Raw genomic sequence first — 19344 nt, 5'->3', positions numbered from 1 at the left:
CAGGTGGACATGTCTTGGGTGGGCATGTTCTTCATAAATAGCAGACACCAGAGAGGGCAATCCATGGGCATCACAAGGGACTCACTCGCAGAGTAATTTTAAAGCAGTAGCCACAGATTTAAGAGATGTTCTGTAGTTCTGAGTATACATTAGACATCACTAAAAGCTAAAAGGGAAATCCACTGCAGACACATATTTTCTAGAAAACCATCTTAGCACTGATATCAGTTCCAAAAATATTCACCTGTAGTGGTGCATGCATCTAATCTGGTTAATAAAATAGCGGTTGCGTTTTCTGTTATACACTCATATTGCCATTTCCTTTTAGATCAAGATAAATTTTAAAGGTTATTTTTTGGTCATGCGTTCACTAAAAGCTAAACCTAAAATGTGCAGCATTAGCTGATGTGGGTACAGAAGAAGTCCTGGTTTGGACACCTGAATGCAAAAATCCTCCCTTTGGTGATCTACAGGCTGTTTTGGGCCCAGCCGCCATGAACTCTCAACAATGAGTGGCAAAAATACAAACAAAGGTAAGGGTGTGGGGTGGCTGAGCCCAAAATGTCCCCAAAGATTGCCAAAGGGAGGATCAGGCGGTGTTGTGTCATCCCCTGCCGAACCTCATGCCCAAGGCAGCCCACCACCATCTACATGGCCTTGTGTCCTCACTGAGCTGATGTGAATGCTGATGCAAACACAGGTAGCACCTCAGCTGGTTGCTGTGTTTTAAATATTGTGGCTGTGTATGTTGAGAGAAGGACTAAGCCTTGTAATTTGTGTTTTATAATTACATGTGGGGGATTCTATCAGCAGATTCGGCATCCGCAGATTTGACTCTCTGCGGGTTCTGAACCTGCAGATTGCCCCAATGATGTCCTCCCAGATGTGACCGAAACCACATTCAGGTTCTGGGAAGTTTTCTGACCCTTGGAGACATCTCATGCCACTGCACACAGCCTCTCCAAGGTTCAGAATGCCACCTGGAGCCTTTTTCCAGAGAAACTGGAAGAACAAAACCAGATGCAACCGGAGTAAGGCTTTGTTCACATGCGGAGATCCAGTGGGCCCCAAAACAGCAGATTTCATTTTCAGTATCCACAGGCATCTGGAAACAAAACCTCCATGGATAATAAGGTCCCACCTGTACAACACTGAGTAAACGGATAACCATGGCCTCTAATGTTCTGTGGCAGAAACATCATCTTCTAAGGTCTTAGAATGAATTACCCCCCCCCCCAATGCATTTTTGGATTCATGTTACAATATTTTCACAACACAATGGTATCGCCAGAACAGATTACCATTGTAAAGTGAGGATCCAGTTATCCCTGGTTCAAAAACACAGAGCTAGAGTGTAAAGTATTCCCTTCCCTTCTTCCTTTTCAGATTCAGGGAGTGTGGGGGGGGGGGATAGAGGAACAGCAGCAGCAGAGGTTGGGGGGGTAAATGGAGGTGAATGAAAGAAGAATCCATCAAATAAGGTGAGTGCCTCATGGATGGCCAAGCCCTGAACAAAACACTTGTGTGTTTTAATTTAGTTAATTATTCAGCTATTTATAGGAATTATTTTTTCTCCACAGTTGCTGCACAGTGTATTGGGCATGTGTGGACAGAACCAGATCCAATAATTCAGATGGGCCAGACTATTACTATAAACTGCCGTTCCAATACAGAACCCTGCCAGGAAGCCAAATTGCACCTGCAACTAAATGAACTGCAGCAGAATAGCTTGTCGGTCATAAATAAAACCACCGTTCAACTTCAGCTTCGTAATTATACAAGACCATATTCTACAGTTATATGTTATGCCACTTGTCCACATAAGGCTTCCTCAGTGCTAATATGTGGAACACAATTCTGTGTAGGTGGTAAGTCATTTCTTTATATGTAGTATGGGTTTGTGGTTTGCTAGGTTTAGCCTGTTGATTTGGGATCATCACTGATTTATGGGGGGTTGGCATCTTGGAAGGGGAACTTTATATTTATAAAGAAAAAATTATTAGTTTAGTGCTTTTATTGTATGCACAATTACTTATGGCTGAGTATTTGGTCACAGGTTAAGCCAGTTGTTAAATACCTTTATGCATTTTGAATCCACATAATCTTATATACTGCATATTTTTGTAGATCTACCGGACAAGCCAGCCAATTTAACCTGTCACATATATGAACTTTCAAATAACATGGTATGCAAATGGAAACCAGGCAAAGAAACACATTTAAGCACTAGCTACATGCTATATTTGAAGAGGTAAGAAAGTTACTGTGTCTCTTTCAAATCACAAGCATTAAGTTAGGCTGAGAAACCCCTGTGCCACATAGATTTAGCAAGGGAAAAGTGAGCATGAGACCTCTTGCTTTATTGCTGAAAGCTTTCTAGTGTTTTGCAAGCATGCAAGCTCTTTTGGGCATGTGTGTTTTCTCTCACTTCTGCACTTGCTCCTGGTGTTTTCTCTCACTTTCTGCACTTGCTCCCAGTGTGGAAGGGATTGTCACTCCCGAATCGGCCTTTTCAGCCACACTAGACGCTGTTCCAGAACCACCATTCAGAGCACGATACCATAGTCTTTCGAGACTGAAGGTTGCCAACAACATGTTTTCTCTCACTAGGTTCTTCTCTTTGCTGAAGCACCAACTAATGGGAACAAATTTGATTTGGGGTATTTTTATCTCAAGTAGATGGTTTGGAGCTAAGGCTGCCATTCTAGATGTGTTTTCTTGGGCGTAAGCTCCATTGAACACAGTGGGACTTACTTCTGAGTATATACGCATAGGATTGTGCACTAAGAGCCTGAGAGTTCATTGCCAACAGCTGGTGTGCCAGCAAAGGGCAAAACAAACAGAGGATTTGGCTTCATCTGCTCACTTTGATGTGTACTGTATGGGCACTTATGCTGTGACATCATGGACTGGTGGTCCAGCTAGCTTTTGGGACCAGCCCCTTTAAGCTGAAGGCAGAGGAAGAAAGGACCAGTTGCAAGGAAGAAGAACCTGATAGGAAATAAGAAACTAGTGAAGATTTTTTTTTTCATTGGGGCAAGCGGAGGAGAAATATGTCTTGGGTAAATATGTCTTGGGAAGGGGAATTAATGTGATGAGATATGGGTTGGCCTGCTCATTTTGGGAAAGCTAATTGAAAAGGGGATTGACATCTCGAGGTTCAAAATTGCCTTTGACGATTCACTTCTCTTTGAGTCTCACTTTTTTGCCTTCTGTAAAATTTATGCAGTGGCAGAAAAGGGGGGAAAGAGGTGATTTGATATTTTGCTGCTCAGGGCCCACACGACTTGTCTTCAGTTTGCAGCCCTGGACATACTAATTCTCTCCATATAGTCCGTTTTCAGCGGTGGTCAGCCATCAGCCTCTGGGAAGTTTATAACAGGGCATAAGGGCAACCTTATCCCCCCCCCCCAAATTGGTCCTTCAGCTTTGATACTCAGAGGCTTTCTGCTTTGGAACATGGGGATAATGCTTAGCTATATATGAGATGCTAAGGAAATAGGAAGCTGCCTTAGACTAAGTCAGTCCCTTGGATGATTCTAGGTCAACATTATCTCCCTAACTCTGTGGTTTTCAAACTCTCCAGGAGTTTGAAAACCACAGTAAGTCCTTGTGGGGGCGGGGGTGAGGCAGGGGGATTGCGCCGCTCAGGGGGGCTGCAGGGACTGGGGTGCACTCACCAGTCCCTGCAGCAGCCGTCCTGGAGTGCGGGGAGCCCTGCGCAAGCAACTGCAGGGCTCCCCAGCCTGCAGAAAGTGAAGCGATCATGCTCCACTTCCGCAAAACCAGAAGCAGAGCACGATCGCTCCACTTTCACTTCTGCTGACCTGGGGAACCCTGCAGAGGCTTGCACAGGGCTCCCCGCACCCCAGGATGGCTGCTGCAGGGACTGGTGAGTGCACCCCAGTCCTTGCAGACCCATCAGAAGTGAAAGTGGAGCGATCACACTCCACTTCCGGTTTAGCAGAGTAGGGGCAGGATCGCCCCACTTTCACTTGCGAAGCTTCAGGGAGCCCTGCAGAAGGTTGCACAGGGCTCCCCACACCCCCCGGAGGCTGCAGGAGGCAATGGTAAGTGCTGCCCAGCCCCTGCAGCCCCCTAAGCGGCACGATCCTGGGGATTGCACCATTGCCTCCTCCCTGCCTCCTGGTTGCCCCTGCCCCTTAAGGGCAAAGAGGCCAGGGCCCTCAGGCTGGGGTGTTGCAACGCCCCAGTTTGAAAACCTCTACCCTAACTGGTTCTCCAAGGTTTCACACAGGGGTCTTTCCTGGTCCTACCCCGAGATGCCAGGGATCAAAACTCCTGCATACAAAGCCTGCGCCCTGTCACTCAACTGCAGCCCCACCTCTACCAAGGGCAGAGTGAGGACAGAGCAAGTAGGAGCTTTTCGTGGGTGAAGCTGAAGAAACATACAGTGGGAGGGGCTTAGAAGAATGAAGGGCTGGACTTCTAGTATCTCCACACTTTGAAGGTACCACCCACGACTGTTTTCTTGAGTACATGCCTGTGGAAAAAAATTAAGTCAGAGTGGATTCCCCACATAACATTTCCAGGGACGATGACAAAGAACCAACAGGGTTTTTATAAAATAAAAAAAAAAGAAAAGCTCAGAATTGCAGCCTCTGGAAATTCATCTTCATTTAATAAAAAGCAAGTGCACAGAGGCACAGTTGAAGTTTTGAGACAGTCATTGCCTGTAAGTTCAAGTTTGCCCCTCAAACTAGGTTAGTTGCAAATTCAATCAAGGATTAAGAAACTACAACAGATGCGGTCTGACTATGTGGGCTAAACTTGTGGTCAGAAACAGCAACCACAAACTCGGCACGTTTATACGCATGCAGAGTTTTTCTAGTTCTGATGACTAGAAAACGAAGTGTCCTACTTAAGCTCTCTGGGAAAAAAACAGGTCACTTAATTCTTTCTTCGAACTAGTTCCATAGCAATAACAAAAACGTAAGCTTTTCCTTACAGCTGAATAAACCCCCATTTCCTCTCTTATAAGTAGGCTTAAGCTGTAGGTCCTCTGAAACAAGCTTTCAGATAGGCATTGAGTCCCAATACCTCTTATTTTACAAAGGAAGTCATTCCTTGCTAATTGTCCCTTCCAGTGGTAGCCCCTCCCTGTACATTCTCCCTGTACATTATCCTGACTTCCTGATGTTTTAAAGCAGAGAAGCTGTTATTGGGTCAACATGACACATGACTTGCATTGTAATGTGTAGTTTTGCCTTTCACACTGCCACTGAAATCAGTGGCAGTTAGAATTATTTACTTCTGGTTGGATTATCATGACAACCCTTAACATAGATGTAGTCCTTAGAACAACTCTGTAATGCGCATAAATATTAACCGTGCGCCCCCCCCACCCCACCCCGCCCATATCGCAGCTGGGGAGTCAAGGCTGAGAGGAAGTGGCTTACCTAAAACCACCTGATAAGCTCATGAGCCAAGATTCAAATTGGACCCGGATTGAATTGCAGCTCAGCCTCTTTGCCACTATGCCAACCCACAATCAACAACTTGACCGTCTTGTTCAAAATATGGAAGCTATTTGAGGCCTATGGCTCATTATGCTCCGGGCAGCATCCAGGGTTGGCCAGGGCAACAACCCTTAAAGAGCTCACCTGGCCCCTCAACCATCAATATCAAATGGCTGTTGTTGAGCCCAGTGCACCATCTGGAGGTGGGCAGGAAGAGCCGCAGAAGAGACAAGTGCCAGGCTTTGCTTAGTGCCTCCAGAACCTGGTGCCAGTTTTAGTATTAAACAGTATTAGAACATTAGTTGCATATTTAATACATTGTTTTATTACAGCTATACATGCAATGCATTTTTCTTGTTTTTCCTTAAAAAAATAAATAGCTACTTTATATTTTATTTTATAGCTTCAGCAAAATATGTAGCTTGATATTTTGATTCTTATAGTTTACAGGGGATGCAATCCTTCTCTTCAAACAGCATCTCGTGTACTATACCTTTGAATGAACTACCAAAAAACCAAGCATTTTCTATTTGGATCTGCGCTGAAAATGACCTGGGCACAGTCCGTTCGGACCAACTATGCATTGACCCCAAAGATATAGGTACTTATGCAGAAGCTTAAAGATATATTTGCAAAGAGCTGGTTTTAGACTTTATTTTTAACCTACAATTTAAGGGTCCAATCCTATCCAACTTCCCAGCACTGGTGCAGTCACAATGCACCCTCGAAGTAAGGGTACAGATGTTTCCTTACCTTGAGAAGGCCTCTGTGACTGCCGTCCCCACCATAGGATGCAGCATATGCCCAACTGACACAGCTGCACCGGTACTGGAAAAATGGATAGTACTGAACCCTAAGTGATGAGACTGAGAGCACAATCCTGAGCACTTACTGCCAGTCCTCCACCAGCATTGAGTGTCGCAACATGCTGTAAGACATGTCTGCAGCCCTCAGCACTGGTCCAGCACCAGTGCTTGCTCAGCTGCTCTACCACTCTGTGGCCACCCGAACTGCTGGGCAGCAGAGAGGTAGGTGGGGTGTGGAGGAGGTGGGGAAGAGGCATTCTGGGGCGGGGGGAGGGTGGGGAGAAGGCAGGCCTAGGGGGGAGGAGGTGGGGCGGGAGGGAGGCGGGACTGGAGAAGCTCCATTCCTCCACATCCAGAGACTCTGTATTGGGCTGCCTGCCCAACACAGAGGCTCTTGATTCTATTATTCTAAGCCCAAGGGTTGTTGCAGAATTGAGTAACCCCACTGTGCGGCTACTTGCCTTACCCAGGGGAAGGTGATGAAAGTCCCCTTCCCCTAAGGAGCTGATGGTAGTTGCCCTGTAGCATGCAGGATGCCTTGGCAGCCATTTTGGCGCAATGAGCAGTTCAGGATTGGGCTGCCCGGCTGCAATCCTATGCAAATTTACATGGGAGTAAGTCCCATTGAATTCAGAGCAGCCTTCTTTTTATACATGCATAGGATTGTTGTATGAGATCTTGACACCAAATTCTGTTGTGAGACAGAATTTTCTGAGAATGCTAGAGTTCTAGACTGCTGATTGTACATGGAGAATGGTTAAAAAAATATATGGTCATAGTTACTAATCTCTGTTTGAAAGGGCAGAACTATTTGAGACTGAATGACTGATGGCTTGTCTGTTCTAGGAGGATGTGGAGAGAGCAGATACTCTTCCCCTCCCCCAGCTGTAGCATACCTACAGGCAGTGGTGTCACTAGGATTCACGTCACCCCATGCAATGGGCGGGGCAATGCCCCAGGTGGTGGGCGGGGCGATGTACCATCACCCCGCCCCCACTGGTTTTTTGGCTGTACCTTTTGTTAGAACACAGATATTTCAATGTGGCTTGTTTCGTTGCATTCTGCATGAAATTGCGCATTGATTGATATATAACATGAAGGTATGTTTCCTCCAAATTCTGATTTTAGTGATTTTGAAAACTTGTAGAGTCTCTCTCTCTCTCTCTCTCTCTCTCACACACACACACACACACACACACACACACCCATGTCAACTTACTAACACCTTATTGCAGCAGTTCTCAAACTTTTAGCACCAGGACCCACTTTTTAGAATGACAATCTGTCCAGGACCCATTGGAAGTGATGTCATGGCCAGAAGTGACATCATCAAGCAAATTAAAATAAATAATTATAAATAATTACATTAAAATAAAAGAAATAATTAAATAAGGGGAACCTGTCCTGTTCCACCAAGTGAATCTATTCAGAAGTAAGTCCCATAGTGGTCAATGGAGCTTACTCTGTAGCCTGCCTGCAATAACAATCCCCAAAAAGAATCAGTGAGATTTCCAGCCCTCCCCAGTGCCCAGTTTAAAGTTCTTCTATTTCAGGCATATCAAGATAAAGACCCACCTGGCTTCACAAGGGCAAAATAGAAAACTTTCCCCTTACCAGTTCAAGCCTCTTTTTTTGTCCTTTTTAGTGGGGGGGGGGGGAGGCTGCCTTCTGGAGTATTTGTTGCACTCCAGCTCCATCAGATTGGGACCATTCTGGTGTCCTCACATTCCCCTTTGCCTGGCCTGATCACAAGCCAAGGCACATCTGCCTACTCGCGAGTAAACGCGACTCTGAGGCTGCTTCGCTTTCCATAGGGCTCAATAGACTCACAGCTGGGAAGAAGGGACCTCCTTCTCGGGTGTTTCAGGGGGCTGCATTCATTGATCAGGACCATTCTGATGTCCTTGGAGTCCTCTCAGCCTGCCCTTTCTGATGGACTAAGGCAAGTTCACCTACTCGTGAGTAAACGTGGCCACATGGCTTTGTTTCGGGCTCAATAGACTCACAGCCAGGAGGGATGGGACCTCCTTCTCTGGTATTTTTGGGGGGCTGCATTCATTGGATCAGGACCATTCTGGTGTTGTTGGATTCCTGTCAGCCTGCCCTTTCCAACAGACTATGGCAAGTACACCAACTCACCAGTAAACGTGCGATACGGCTCACTTTCACTTTCCATACAGAGCCATTCATTTTTTCTTTCCGGTTTTTTGGCCATAACTTTTGAAGGAAAGGAGCTATTTCAATTCCAGTTTTTGCATTGCATTCCACTGGGAATTCCACATCCAGTGGTGTATGGCATGATTGGGCAGCTCCTAAAGCCACAATTTTAGCGCATCATTCCTCCAGGGCACGTCACCCTCCCAGTGCGTCACCCAGTGTGGCCCGCAACCCCTGCACCCTCCTAGCGATGCCACTGGCTACAGGGGGAACAGCACTAAATTTTGCAGACTAAATGCCTCAGCTTTGCTCTCGCCACCGGGAATGGCTCCAACAGTGAGATGGGAGAAGCAGCTTACACAGCACATTGAGGCACCCTGCAAAACTTAGTGCTGTATCCCTCATAGCTATGCCACTGCCCCCCAGACAGGATGTGCAGAGACTGTAAACATCACACAATTATGGGGCAGTCAGTTACCATGCTTTTGAATTAAGAAATGGAGTGTTCCTGTGAATTCTTGCCTACATGACCAAACCAGGAGACAGTTGAGCATGCATAGCACATTGAATTAGTGTCTATACCCTCTCAGATGTTGCAAACCATAAATGTCCTCAGAAAGTGTAGAATTTGACAGTGAAATGTGTAACTGTTTAATACAGCATATTCACTTTTGCTTAGTGTTCCAATTAATCCACGTGTATGGTCCCTTTTCTGCAGCATTTTTTAAATAAAGAAAAATAGTTTTAAGTAGCTATCAATATTCAACTGATTATTCCACTGAAGCCTTTTAAGAGGAGGTTTGGAATGATTTTTGTGGGAATAATTACTTACCTCACACACAATCACAGGAACACTATGATTCTTCTGTGGGTCTTCTGTCAAATTGTCTTTTCCCACAATGAGGTTCCGTGACATCTGTAAAGAAATGGTTGAAGTAGCATAGATGATTCCAGATGGGAAGTGGAATCTTTAGTGGCCAAATTTTTTATGTGAAGAAAACTGAACAATGCAAATTAATTTTAGACTATTGATAACTACTTAAGCACCTTTAGCCAGGCTTCATAAATTAAAATAATTATTTGTATGACCTACTAAATTTTTAAAAAAAACACAGCATCGTGTACTAATGAAAGTATTTGTTTTATTGTTTTTCATTCAAACTATATATTGAAACCAAGGCCAAAGCCATCAAGCTCATGTGCAGCACACAAAAATGGTATCATCACAAAAAGCAATACACAAAAGGAAAAACCCTACTTATCCATTAAATTCTCATCCCAAGTATCACTATCAAAGAGATCTCCCTCATTAGGATAACTGATGGCAATAATGGCTTGTCAATAACATCAATGTCCCTGAGCTGTTCCAAAGATCCCTTCTTTCAGGTAGAAAGAAGATATAGTATGAAGAAGGTATGTATGAAGATATAGTAGGTCAGTGGTGTGCCTGAGGGGGCCATGGGGTCAAGTGACCCACATCTGAGAAGGCGCCACTGCCCCCAGCCATGCTGTACCCCTCCACCAGTTGCACCCCTTGCCTACTTGTCCAGAGCGAAGACCAAAAGTGACTTTTTCAGCCCTCCGAAGACCTCTGGACAGGGAAGAAGTGAGCACAACTGGGGGGTCCTGCCTGGCCAGTGGGGCGGAGGCAATTTTTGGTCATGGCCCCAGGTGGCACCAGGGCCAGGATCGCCACTGCCTTAGGTTTCCTTTAATGAAACCCATCATTTGAAACAGAAGGCTCAGAGCCAGCCCATTCATGAGACAATCATTTAAGGCAGTAGATTAACAGGGGTGTCACATCTAAATTCTCCTCACATGCTCTCTGGATTTGAAAAGGAAGAGGGTCAAAAAAAGGAAAAGGACTTGAAGAGTGGTAGGAGTTGCTCCTCTCCTCCACTTTTTCTCTTCCACACTGTTCCCTTCTTGCATGTCAAGTCCAGGTAGAGCAGGAGGAGGAATAGGAGAGGCAGTGGTGGTGGCATTAGAAATGGAGAAAGAGGGTACAGATATGAGTAGTAGCTCCTTGTGCCTACTACTGCACCACTGGGTAAAGCATTTGCTTTTGGAAGCTCAAGTCAGTCACCAGCAGATCTTGGGCCAATCCTGAGAATGCCCCACCTGTAACCCACATGCTTCTCACACAGCACAGAAATAGCAAGCTTTGAAACTCTGCCCAGAGGCAAAATATGAGCAGCGATGTCAACACAGACTGGATTTAACATTCTTATCTCTCCTTTAGTGATACCAGCTACACCCATTATTACAGAGCAAAACACCATTGATTCTCCAGTATTTAAGACTATAATACGATGGCAAAAGCTAACTGCAATCAACTATACGTACTGTGAAGAGCGCTACAAGGAGGCAACAAGCAAAACTTGGCATGTGAGGCAGACCTTTCTCTTCAGTGTATTGGGTGCAACCATTTCAGTGCCAACCCATCTTGGCACTTCCACTTTATAGAGACGTAAGATCAGAATAGTTCCCTTGGTTAAGTTATTGGAAAATGAGAATACGACCCCTGCAGAATGAATTCTGCTCATTTGGGGCTTGTGTAGCACATACTTGTATATCTATTCTTTTTACACTGGAGTGAAATAGATTAAAGATAAAAAAAGATCCCCCTCCCCCAAAAATGATAATTAACATCTATCCATGACTACTTAGAAGCAAGTTCCATTGAGTCCAGTGGGACGGGCAGCCCAATTCTAACCTGCACTGGAACAGTTAGGCCAGATGGCCTATGCTATATCCTGCACAGGTTAGGAGGTGGCTGTGACTTGGACCAAGAGGATATTTATCCCCTTATCCCAAGTAACACCCCAGCCACCCCTTTGGGGCTACTTGGATCACATTTGCCGTGCATAATTGTTTTTGTTTTAAACTAAATAGTGATGGTGAAATCAGAACTCAAGCTGTGTTGCATGAGGAAGGAGCGTTTAACACATTCCTGCCATGACACTGTCATGATAAAAACTGTACCCATATTAAACCTAGAAGGGAAGCATCCATCTGTGTCAAAAGCAGATTCCCTTCCTAAAAGCAACTTTGGGGGCTGCAGCATGGCAAGAAAGGCTTAATCCTCATGCCCCACAGTCTGAATACTGATCAGAGCCCCACCCCCAGCCTCCCACTCCATGGATGCCATTCAACTCTCAAAATATACGAGTTTGGAAGTAAAAGCTGAATGACTTCATCACAGGTCTTCCATGTAACGTGTGCTTTATGAGAGTAGGAACAGCCTGACCCTGGCGATGCCACCCCTTGTGTCTCTGCACACTATGGTCCTGGTAGTGCCTCCTCCATGGACAGGTAATTCTGCTGAGTCTATGCACTGGGTGTGACTGAATGATCCAGTCACATTTGATGCAGAGACAAGCAACAGAATTACCCTTCCACCACAGCAGAGGCTGATTGGATGGAGAAAAAGGCAAAGCAGTAAATCATGCAGAGATGCAACCCCTGTCCATGGAGTGGATACTTCAGGCTCCCAAGAAACATCATTGAATCATTTTAGGTACTTATTTTTTCACATAGTACAGCAACCTATATTATGGATCAAGCTTGCCCTGGGAAAAAGTGTCGCTCCTCCAGTATTTAGCAAAGGGGAGAGCAATTGTTCCTATTCACCCCAATGTAGCATCTTTTCCAGTGAGCAATTGCCAGGGCTTCTGAGAGGAATTTTATCAGGGGGTACAAAGTTTCTTTTGGGCCCCTTTGCAAAGGGGGAGGGGTGACAGGCGAGCAGAATAGGAGTGGGGAGGGATGAAGCCAGGTGAGGGGAGGGTAGAGACAGCTGGAAAAGTCTTAAGAGCCCAGGTCTACCCACCCAAGTGGTATCAGTAGTGGCCCCAGCATCCCCCAAGGGCAACAAGTCTGAGTAGACAGGAAAATGTCAGATCGTAGGAAATTTCTGGGCCCCCTCCTTTGGCTTCTGGGTCCCCCTTTAGACCCTGGGCCCAGGTAAAAATTACCCACCTCTACTAGGCCCTGGCAATTGCTACTGTTCTTCTGCATCATTTTTTCTAGATTGTGAACCCTTTTGAAACAGGGGAATCATTCATTCATTCATTTATTGATGTAAACCACTTTGTGCACTTTTTAGTTGAAAAGGGGTATATAAATGCATTCTTAATAATAATGTTTGGGAATGACTGATCCAGACAGAGGAGGTGCAGCATACCCAATTGCTTCTTGCTTCTCTTTTCTAGGTTAGAGAATGGAAGACTGATTTTAAAAGGCAGTACCGGACTGAGTACCACTTGGATGCAAACACCAAGTATGAGTTTCAAGTCAGATGCAGATTAACTCAGCCTGGAAGCTTTTGGAGCCGATGGAGCAATTCTACCACCTATATGACTCCCGAGGCAGGTGAGTTGTTTCTTTTTCAAGTGAGGAGAAGATGATCATGGGTAGGGCCTAGGAGAGGGGGTAAAAAAGGGGGGCCCAGGGTCAGGAAGGGGTCCAGGAGCAAGAGGGGGCCCAGAAAGTTCCTGGGATCTGACATTTTCCTATCTCACCTGAACATGCTGATGGGCTTTGCATCAAGAACGTTAGTAGACCCGGGCTTCAAAGACTATTGTGGCTGTCAGCACCTTCCCCCTATCCTATTTTGCCTCCTGTTCTGCTGCTCCCATTGTGTCCCTCCCCCTCTGGGAAGGGGCCCAGAAGAAACTTTGTACGCCCTGATAAAATTCCTCTCATAGGCCCTGATCATGGGGACATGTTGAGCAATTTAAAATGCAGTAAGCCCAACCCTAATCACAAAGCTTTCTAATCATGTTCAGCACAAGTTGTTACAGAACAAAGGAAGTGGAACTGTTGTCAGCTGAGGAACAGGAATACCAGATTATATCTTTGGTTGTGCCCTTATTTCCTGTGTCATCTTGAGTTGCTTACATGAATTAACATTTTGGTGGCTGCTAGTATTATATGTGATTACTTCACCATTGTACTATGGATGTCAAAAGTCTGCAGAAAACCCCAGGTAAATGGATACACATATGTGAAATGTTTCTATTTCAGTTTATATTACAGTGGAGATGGAAATCCATTCATAAATTGGGAAGCAAGGTCATTATGCCCGTCCAATCCCTAGTCCTGTGGAGTAAAACATGATGGTTTTAGCTTGTATATGCAAACAAGCAGCACAGGCATCTAACTAATATCTTTTTGCTATCACTTATCACACAGTATTTTTATTGCATCTTTGCATTAATTCAACGAAAACTCAAGGTAACCTACACTAGAAATGCAAGATAAAAATACAGCATAATGAAACAAATGAAAGAGAAAAGAACAGCAGATTAAAAACCATAATTTGTCTGGGACATTCAAAGTCAAAGATTTGCCAGGTCAAATGCTTGCTGAAAGAGGAAGGTCTTCACAAAGAGTGGAAGGTGAACAGAGAGGGGCAAGGTGGCACTCCCTAGGAAGAGAGTTCCATAGTCTAGGCAAAGCCATAGAGAATGCCCTCTCCTATGCCCTAGTGATAGTCCAATGCAACTCTAATGTTTGTGGGATGCAGAGGAGGACTTCTGCAAAAGGTCTTTAATGGGTGAAAAAAACTTTCATGGAAGAAGGCAGTCCTTTAACTATCTCCCAAGCCACCTAGCATTTTAAAAGTCATAACCACCATTCTAAATAGGACCCAAGAATATCTTGGCAGCCAGTGAAGGTACTGTAATTTTATTTACTTACTTACAGTATTTTTATCCCCCCTTTCTCCCCAAGATGACTAATAGGGGAGTACTAGGGGAACTGCAGGCTCCCAATACCTGGTTCCAGTTAGCAGCCTGGATTTTGGAGCCTTCAGCATTGTCAATCAGCTGAAGAGTCCACACACTTGTAAAAGATAGCTCCACATACAACACTTTACGATGATCCAAGCACTAAAGCACATCACTTTGTTGTTGTGTGATTGGGTTTGCCCTCTTGTTGTTGTGATTGGGTTTGCCCTCTTTAGGAATGGACTCTACTGGTGCACCATATAAATTGGGCTGAGAAACTTCTGGTAATGACTGCCACTTGGATGCCTAAGTTAAAAACTGGGTCTAGGAGCATTTCCAGATTGTGAACCTTGTCAAGGGGACTACTATCCCATCCAAAACAGGCTGAACTCCTACCTGCTGACAAGGAGCACATCACTCTTGTCTGACTGAGCTTCAGTTAGTTTGCCCCATTCAATCTATTACCAATTCCAACCTTCAGTATCTCAACAGTCTCCCTAGCATGAGATGGAAAGGAGAAAAAGAATTACACATTACCCAGTATCCACTCCAAATCACCAGACAAACCTTCCGCAGTGGATACATAACCTAGAGGACAAGAAGGAACCCTATGGGACACCATGGGCAGGAGTACCTTCTGGAACCACCCTTCCAAGAAAGACCAAACCCAGAACAAAGCGAGGCCTCCAACTCCCAATTGAGCCAGGAAGTTCAGAAGGATATCATGGTCAATGGTAACAAAACCCACTGAGAGTAGAAGCAGCACAACCTAGAAAGGTGCACTTCTCCTGTACAATTCTGGGTAAAGATTACCCACAATCATTCATGGCATGATTCAGTACCCAAATTCATCCATATAAATTGATTATTTTAAAAAATTGTTCCTCTTGTCAGTTTGTACCTGCCAGTTCTACAACTAAACTATGGATGCGAAGATTATCTACTATTCCCTTTGACCACCTTTTGCCCTCTATGCAGGTGATGAGGCCAAGATGCAGCAATGTGATTTGGCTTCACCAGCCAAATTCACTACAGACAAACAAATGTGAATAATCCTGGGTTGGTCAGACCAAGGGTGTTTCATGCACATTCCTTCTGAGTGGTGCTAATGATACAGTAAGCAGTGGCACCAGGTTTTGCTTTCTTCCCTCTTTCCGTAGCAGCAGTAGGTCTGGCCTCTGAGTAAAAAAAGGGTCACTGCTGTCAAGGTAACCTGACAAATTGAGGTGGAACCTAGGCCCAGTCCTGGAATCAACTCCCTTTTGATTTTTGGGGGTATAGCCTGCAGAAATGATTGGTAACCTTAGACTTCTAGTAAGCATGATCACCAAAAGCCATTTTATTGAGGTATCATTGACCCCTGCTGACCAAATTAAGGCATAACATAACATCAAAACCTTACTAGCTGATTCCTCGTCCCTCCATTTGAAGGTAATTCACTTTTTGTGAGAACAGGAATAAATCTCACAAGAAAATCTCGTCTTTTCGTTGGGGGGGGCAGGACCCTTGTTTCTTTAACTGCTGCATCGTGGCAGAAATTCCATCATGGCAGCTTGTTAGCTGTTAATGTGATATGTGGCCCTGTTACTTAGCCTGATGTTTATTTAAAGGTAGAGAGCTGAAAACCCTTGATCAATTTCTGTATTTTGTTTGAACACAGAACCATCCTCAGTCCTTGATGTGTGGAGGCATCTGGGACCAGTCTACAAGAATGGTAGCAGAGAAATGACTATCTTGATCAAGGTAATGCTTTCCCCTCATTTCCAAATTGTATAAATTTCAACTTGTTTCTCTTCATTAAGGGAAGACATAAGATTTAATGCTTAGGATGGTCTTATTTGCATGGGTCTATATTTCAGAAAGTTACGCAAAAGTGAAAGGTATTCCCTTTGGTTGGTGCCAACGCCTGAAATAATCAATTGTGGGATTGTATGTTGACATTTGATCACTTACCTTTGTGTAGGTCACCTTGTGGTCCACGGGTCTTCTTGGACCCACACCAGACACAGTGGTGTAGCTAAGGAGGAGTTGAGGGGGTCAATTGCCCCAGGTACCACTTCTTGCGGGGGTGTTTGGGTGCCTTTCAGAGGCCTCAGACCACTACTCGGACACCCAGGAGATGTTCTGGACATCTGGCCCCCTGGGTACCAGATTTCTTAGATATGCCACTGACCAGCTATATAGCTGGTATAAGTCTGAGGAAAGGAAGGGAGCAGGGCGGGCCAAAAAATGAGGGATAGGATCTGGTGTGTGTATTTGCCACTATCTTCTCCCTCCAGCCTGCTCCCCATTCCCTTCACTCCTCCTTTCTGTCCTGGAATGGCCACTAACCCCCCTCCTAACTCCCACTGCTAACATACAAGAGCCTCTTGGAATCACTGCTTCAAGTACCACACCTCTTTCTGTTTGCAGCAGGGGCCAAGAAACAGGCAACAGTGGGCCAGTTTTCACACCACCATAAAGTCCCTTGTACTACCAGAATTAACATTCCAGCAGCATGAAGCTACAATAGGTTTGGGTTCTTAGATAGGCAGTTCCCCCTTCCTACCTCCACCTCACTCACACTCACACACTGGCAGGCAGTCTAGCTCCACACCACAGGTAAATTCAGGACAACGAACGCTCCTTCCTGAAGTATTCCCTCATGTCTTCACACCACTGGCCTCAGGACACTCACAGTCCTTCTGTACAATCAGCTGAAGATACCACCAAGCAGTCAGTTCCCAGCTCTTTGTTCAGAAGCAGCCTATACCAAGGCTTCCTTAAGCTATTTCTGCTCAACATTGCATATATGCAACAGGGTCCAAATGTGTACACACCTGTGGGCCAGGCAGAAATGAGTTAAGCTTTCTTGCCAATTTCTTCAGTATTTACCAATCACCAATTTCTTTCCTGGTCTTCAGCAGGGATGAGGTCAGTTTCCAGGTCTTCTCCCTCCTCTCCCTGGCAACACTGCCTCTCAAATCCCAGCAACCATAACAAACAAACAAACAAATACCTACCAACCTATTGATTTCTCACAGGCTCTGCTGCCCCTTTTGTTTAGTCCCTTTTAGCCTTTGTGAGCAGCCCCTGGTTTTGGAGAGCACCAAGAAAAGACCTCTGTTTTAATATAGTCAATCTTGCAAAGTTACAGTCTTGTAGAACGTAACCTGCTAAGATGTAGACAACTAGAAGAACAACTTGAGGAAAAGTTTATCACAGAAGCAAATGGACAAGCATACAGAGAATGGCTACGAGGCCAAACTGGAATTGTTAACTGAAAATAAACATATAATGGAAGGAAACATTCTAGGGATCACAGTGAATACTGTAAGTTTGGCACAGGGGTGGGGAGGCTGAGGGACGGAGTGGATTCAGGGGTGATAGCGCGCACCGGATCCTATCCCTTCTAGGAGCAGTTTCCCCACCTCCTTTCTCCCCTCAAAGTTGCACCAGCCAAATCACTGGTGCAGGTCCAAGGAGACCCATTGCAGAGTGGGAGGCTCATGGAGGGGAAAGGAAAGGAAATTTTGCCAACCCACCCCCACCGCTGGATACAGCCATGTGCCTTTTCAGCACAGCTGCACCAGCAGGAGGGGAAAAGACTGGGCTGTAACTTCTTTAAACTCTGGGATATAGCCCTATGCATGTGAAGTTGTCTGAACAAGAATTTTAAACCAACACTGTTCCCTCAAGGCCATTATTTTACCATTGTTTCCAGCCATTTCATCCAAAAGAGAGCAGAGGAAGAATTCTGGATTATAGTGTGTTCTGGGACAACCACAGAGAAATTATGAATGTACACTACACAACAGAGACAAAATGCAAAGTTTTAGTGCCTGCAGCAGTGACTACAGTCCATGTGACAGCACGCAACTCAAAGGGAAGTTCCAAACCTGCAAATATCACAGTGAACCACCAGCCCAGTAATGACCAGGGTAAGACATGGTAGAACATACATGTTTTACAGAATTGGTTGATATTACAATATATTGCAGTGTTTCTTAAACTAGGTGGGTTGCGAGCTAGTTTCAGGTGGGTCCCCATTCATTTCAATATTTTATTTTTAATATATTAGACTTGATGCAACCATGGTATGTGACTGCATTTGGAGAAATGTTACAGATCTGTACTTTTAACAGGTTACTATGTATATGCTTTTAACAATGATAGTCAATGGGACTTACTCCTGGGTAAGTGTGGGTAGGATTACAGCCTCGAATTGTTAAAAATTTTCCTGCTTGATGATGTCACTTCTGGTCATGACATCACTTCCAGTGGGTCCTGACAGATTCTCCTTCTAAAAAGTGTGTCCCAGAGTTAAAAGTTTGAGAACCACTGGTATATTGTATAAGAGAAAACTATCTATAAGTGATTCTCCAACAGTACAATATTGACTAACCTTATTGATTGCTTGCGCCCTCTGGAGGCAGAAGGTATGTATGAGAGACACTGCAGTCTGCTTCCTTCTAATATTGCATCCAAAATTACCCAGACAATAATTTCTGTTTCAGCACATTATAATGTCAAATATCAATATCAAATTATAAAACCCATATATAAACAGAGCAATGTTTTATAGTTTCTACTGTCTCAGCATGGAAGAGAGGGAGAGTGTATGAAGTTTGGATTCCAGAAGTCTGTTCAGATTCTAGTCCTGTTCTTGGACCATCCTGCAGCCACTAGTTTTGTGGGTTGCTTTTTGATGTTCCAATGCTTCCTTAGAAGGAATTAGCTTCCCTTGGAAGAGTTTCAGGATTCCTCATCAAACTTGCCCTCTACATGTGTAGATGAAATCACCTTCTTCTTTGGCACACAGTCATATATAGGGAATAATAAACTTGGATACTACTGAAGATGACCCCTGAGGATTAATAGCCATTCAAGTTCAGAAGTGTAATACCCCAAGCCCACCTCATAAAATTTATAAATCTTTACCATCACTGTTTCAGCTATTAGCAATGTGAACCCGAACTTTTTGCAAAATTAAAAAAAAAAAAACTCTCACTAGCCCAGTGTTTCTCAGCTGAGCTACTATCCAGTGGTACATGAAGCTGATCCTTCTCGCAAAGCTCCACTTCTGCAGCCCAAGGGCAATGCAGCTCCAAGGCAAGGGAACAAACATTCCCTTACTTTGAGGAGGCCTCCGTGAGTGCCACCCAACTGCAGGATGCAGCATACATTCCA

At 44.7% G+C, this 19344-nt stretch overlaps 1 protein-coding gene across 1 annotated transcript in view; it reads left to right on the top strand.

The window, feature by feature from the left end:
- The first annotated feature begins 508 nt into the window (after positions 1 to 508).
- Positions 509 to 19344, top strand: part of IL23R (interleukin 23 receptor) — a 35887-nt gene continuing 17051 nt past the window's right edge. The window contains exons 1-8 of the mRNA XM_066624591.1: positions 509 to 533; positions 1581 to 1868; positions 2128 to 2251; positions 5924 to 6081; positions 10686 to 10831; positions 12658 to 12817; positions 15836 to 15918; positions 17879 to 18095. Of these exons, the coding sequence (XP_066480688.1) occupies positions 509 to 533; positions 1581 to 1868; positions 2128 to 2251; positions 5924 to 6081; positions 10686 to 10831; positions 12658 to 12817; positions 15836 to 15918; positions 17879 to 18095 (1201 nt within the window). The remainder of the gene's footprint in view (positions 534 to 1580; positions 1869 to 2127; positions 2252 to 5923; positions 6082 to 10685; positions 10832 to 12657; positions 12818 to 15835; positions 15919 to 17878; positions 18096 to 19344) is intronic.

This window comes from Tiliqua scincoides, chromosome 4, assembly GCF_035046505.1.
Source record: "Tiliqua scincoides isolate rTilSci1 chromosome 4, rTilSci1.hap2, whole genome shotgun sequence".
NCBI lineage: Eukaryota > Metazoa > Chordata > Lepidosauria > Squamata > Scincidae > Tiliqua > Tiliqua scincoides.
The sequence above is the reverse complement of the archived record's forward strand: the minus strand, read 5'-3'. Positions and strand labels throughout refer to the sequence as shown.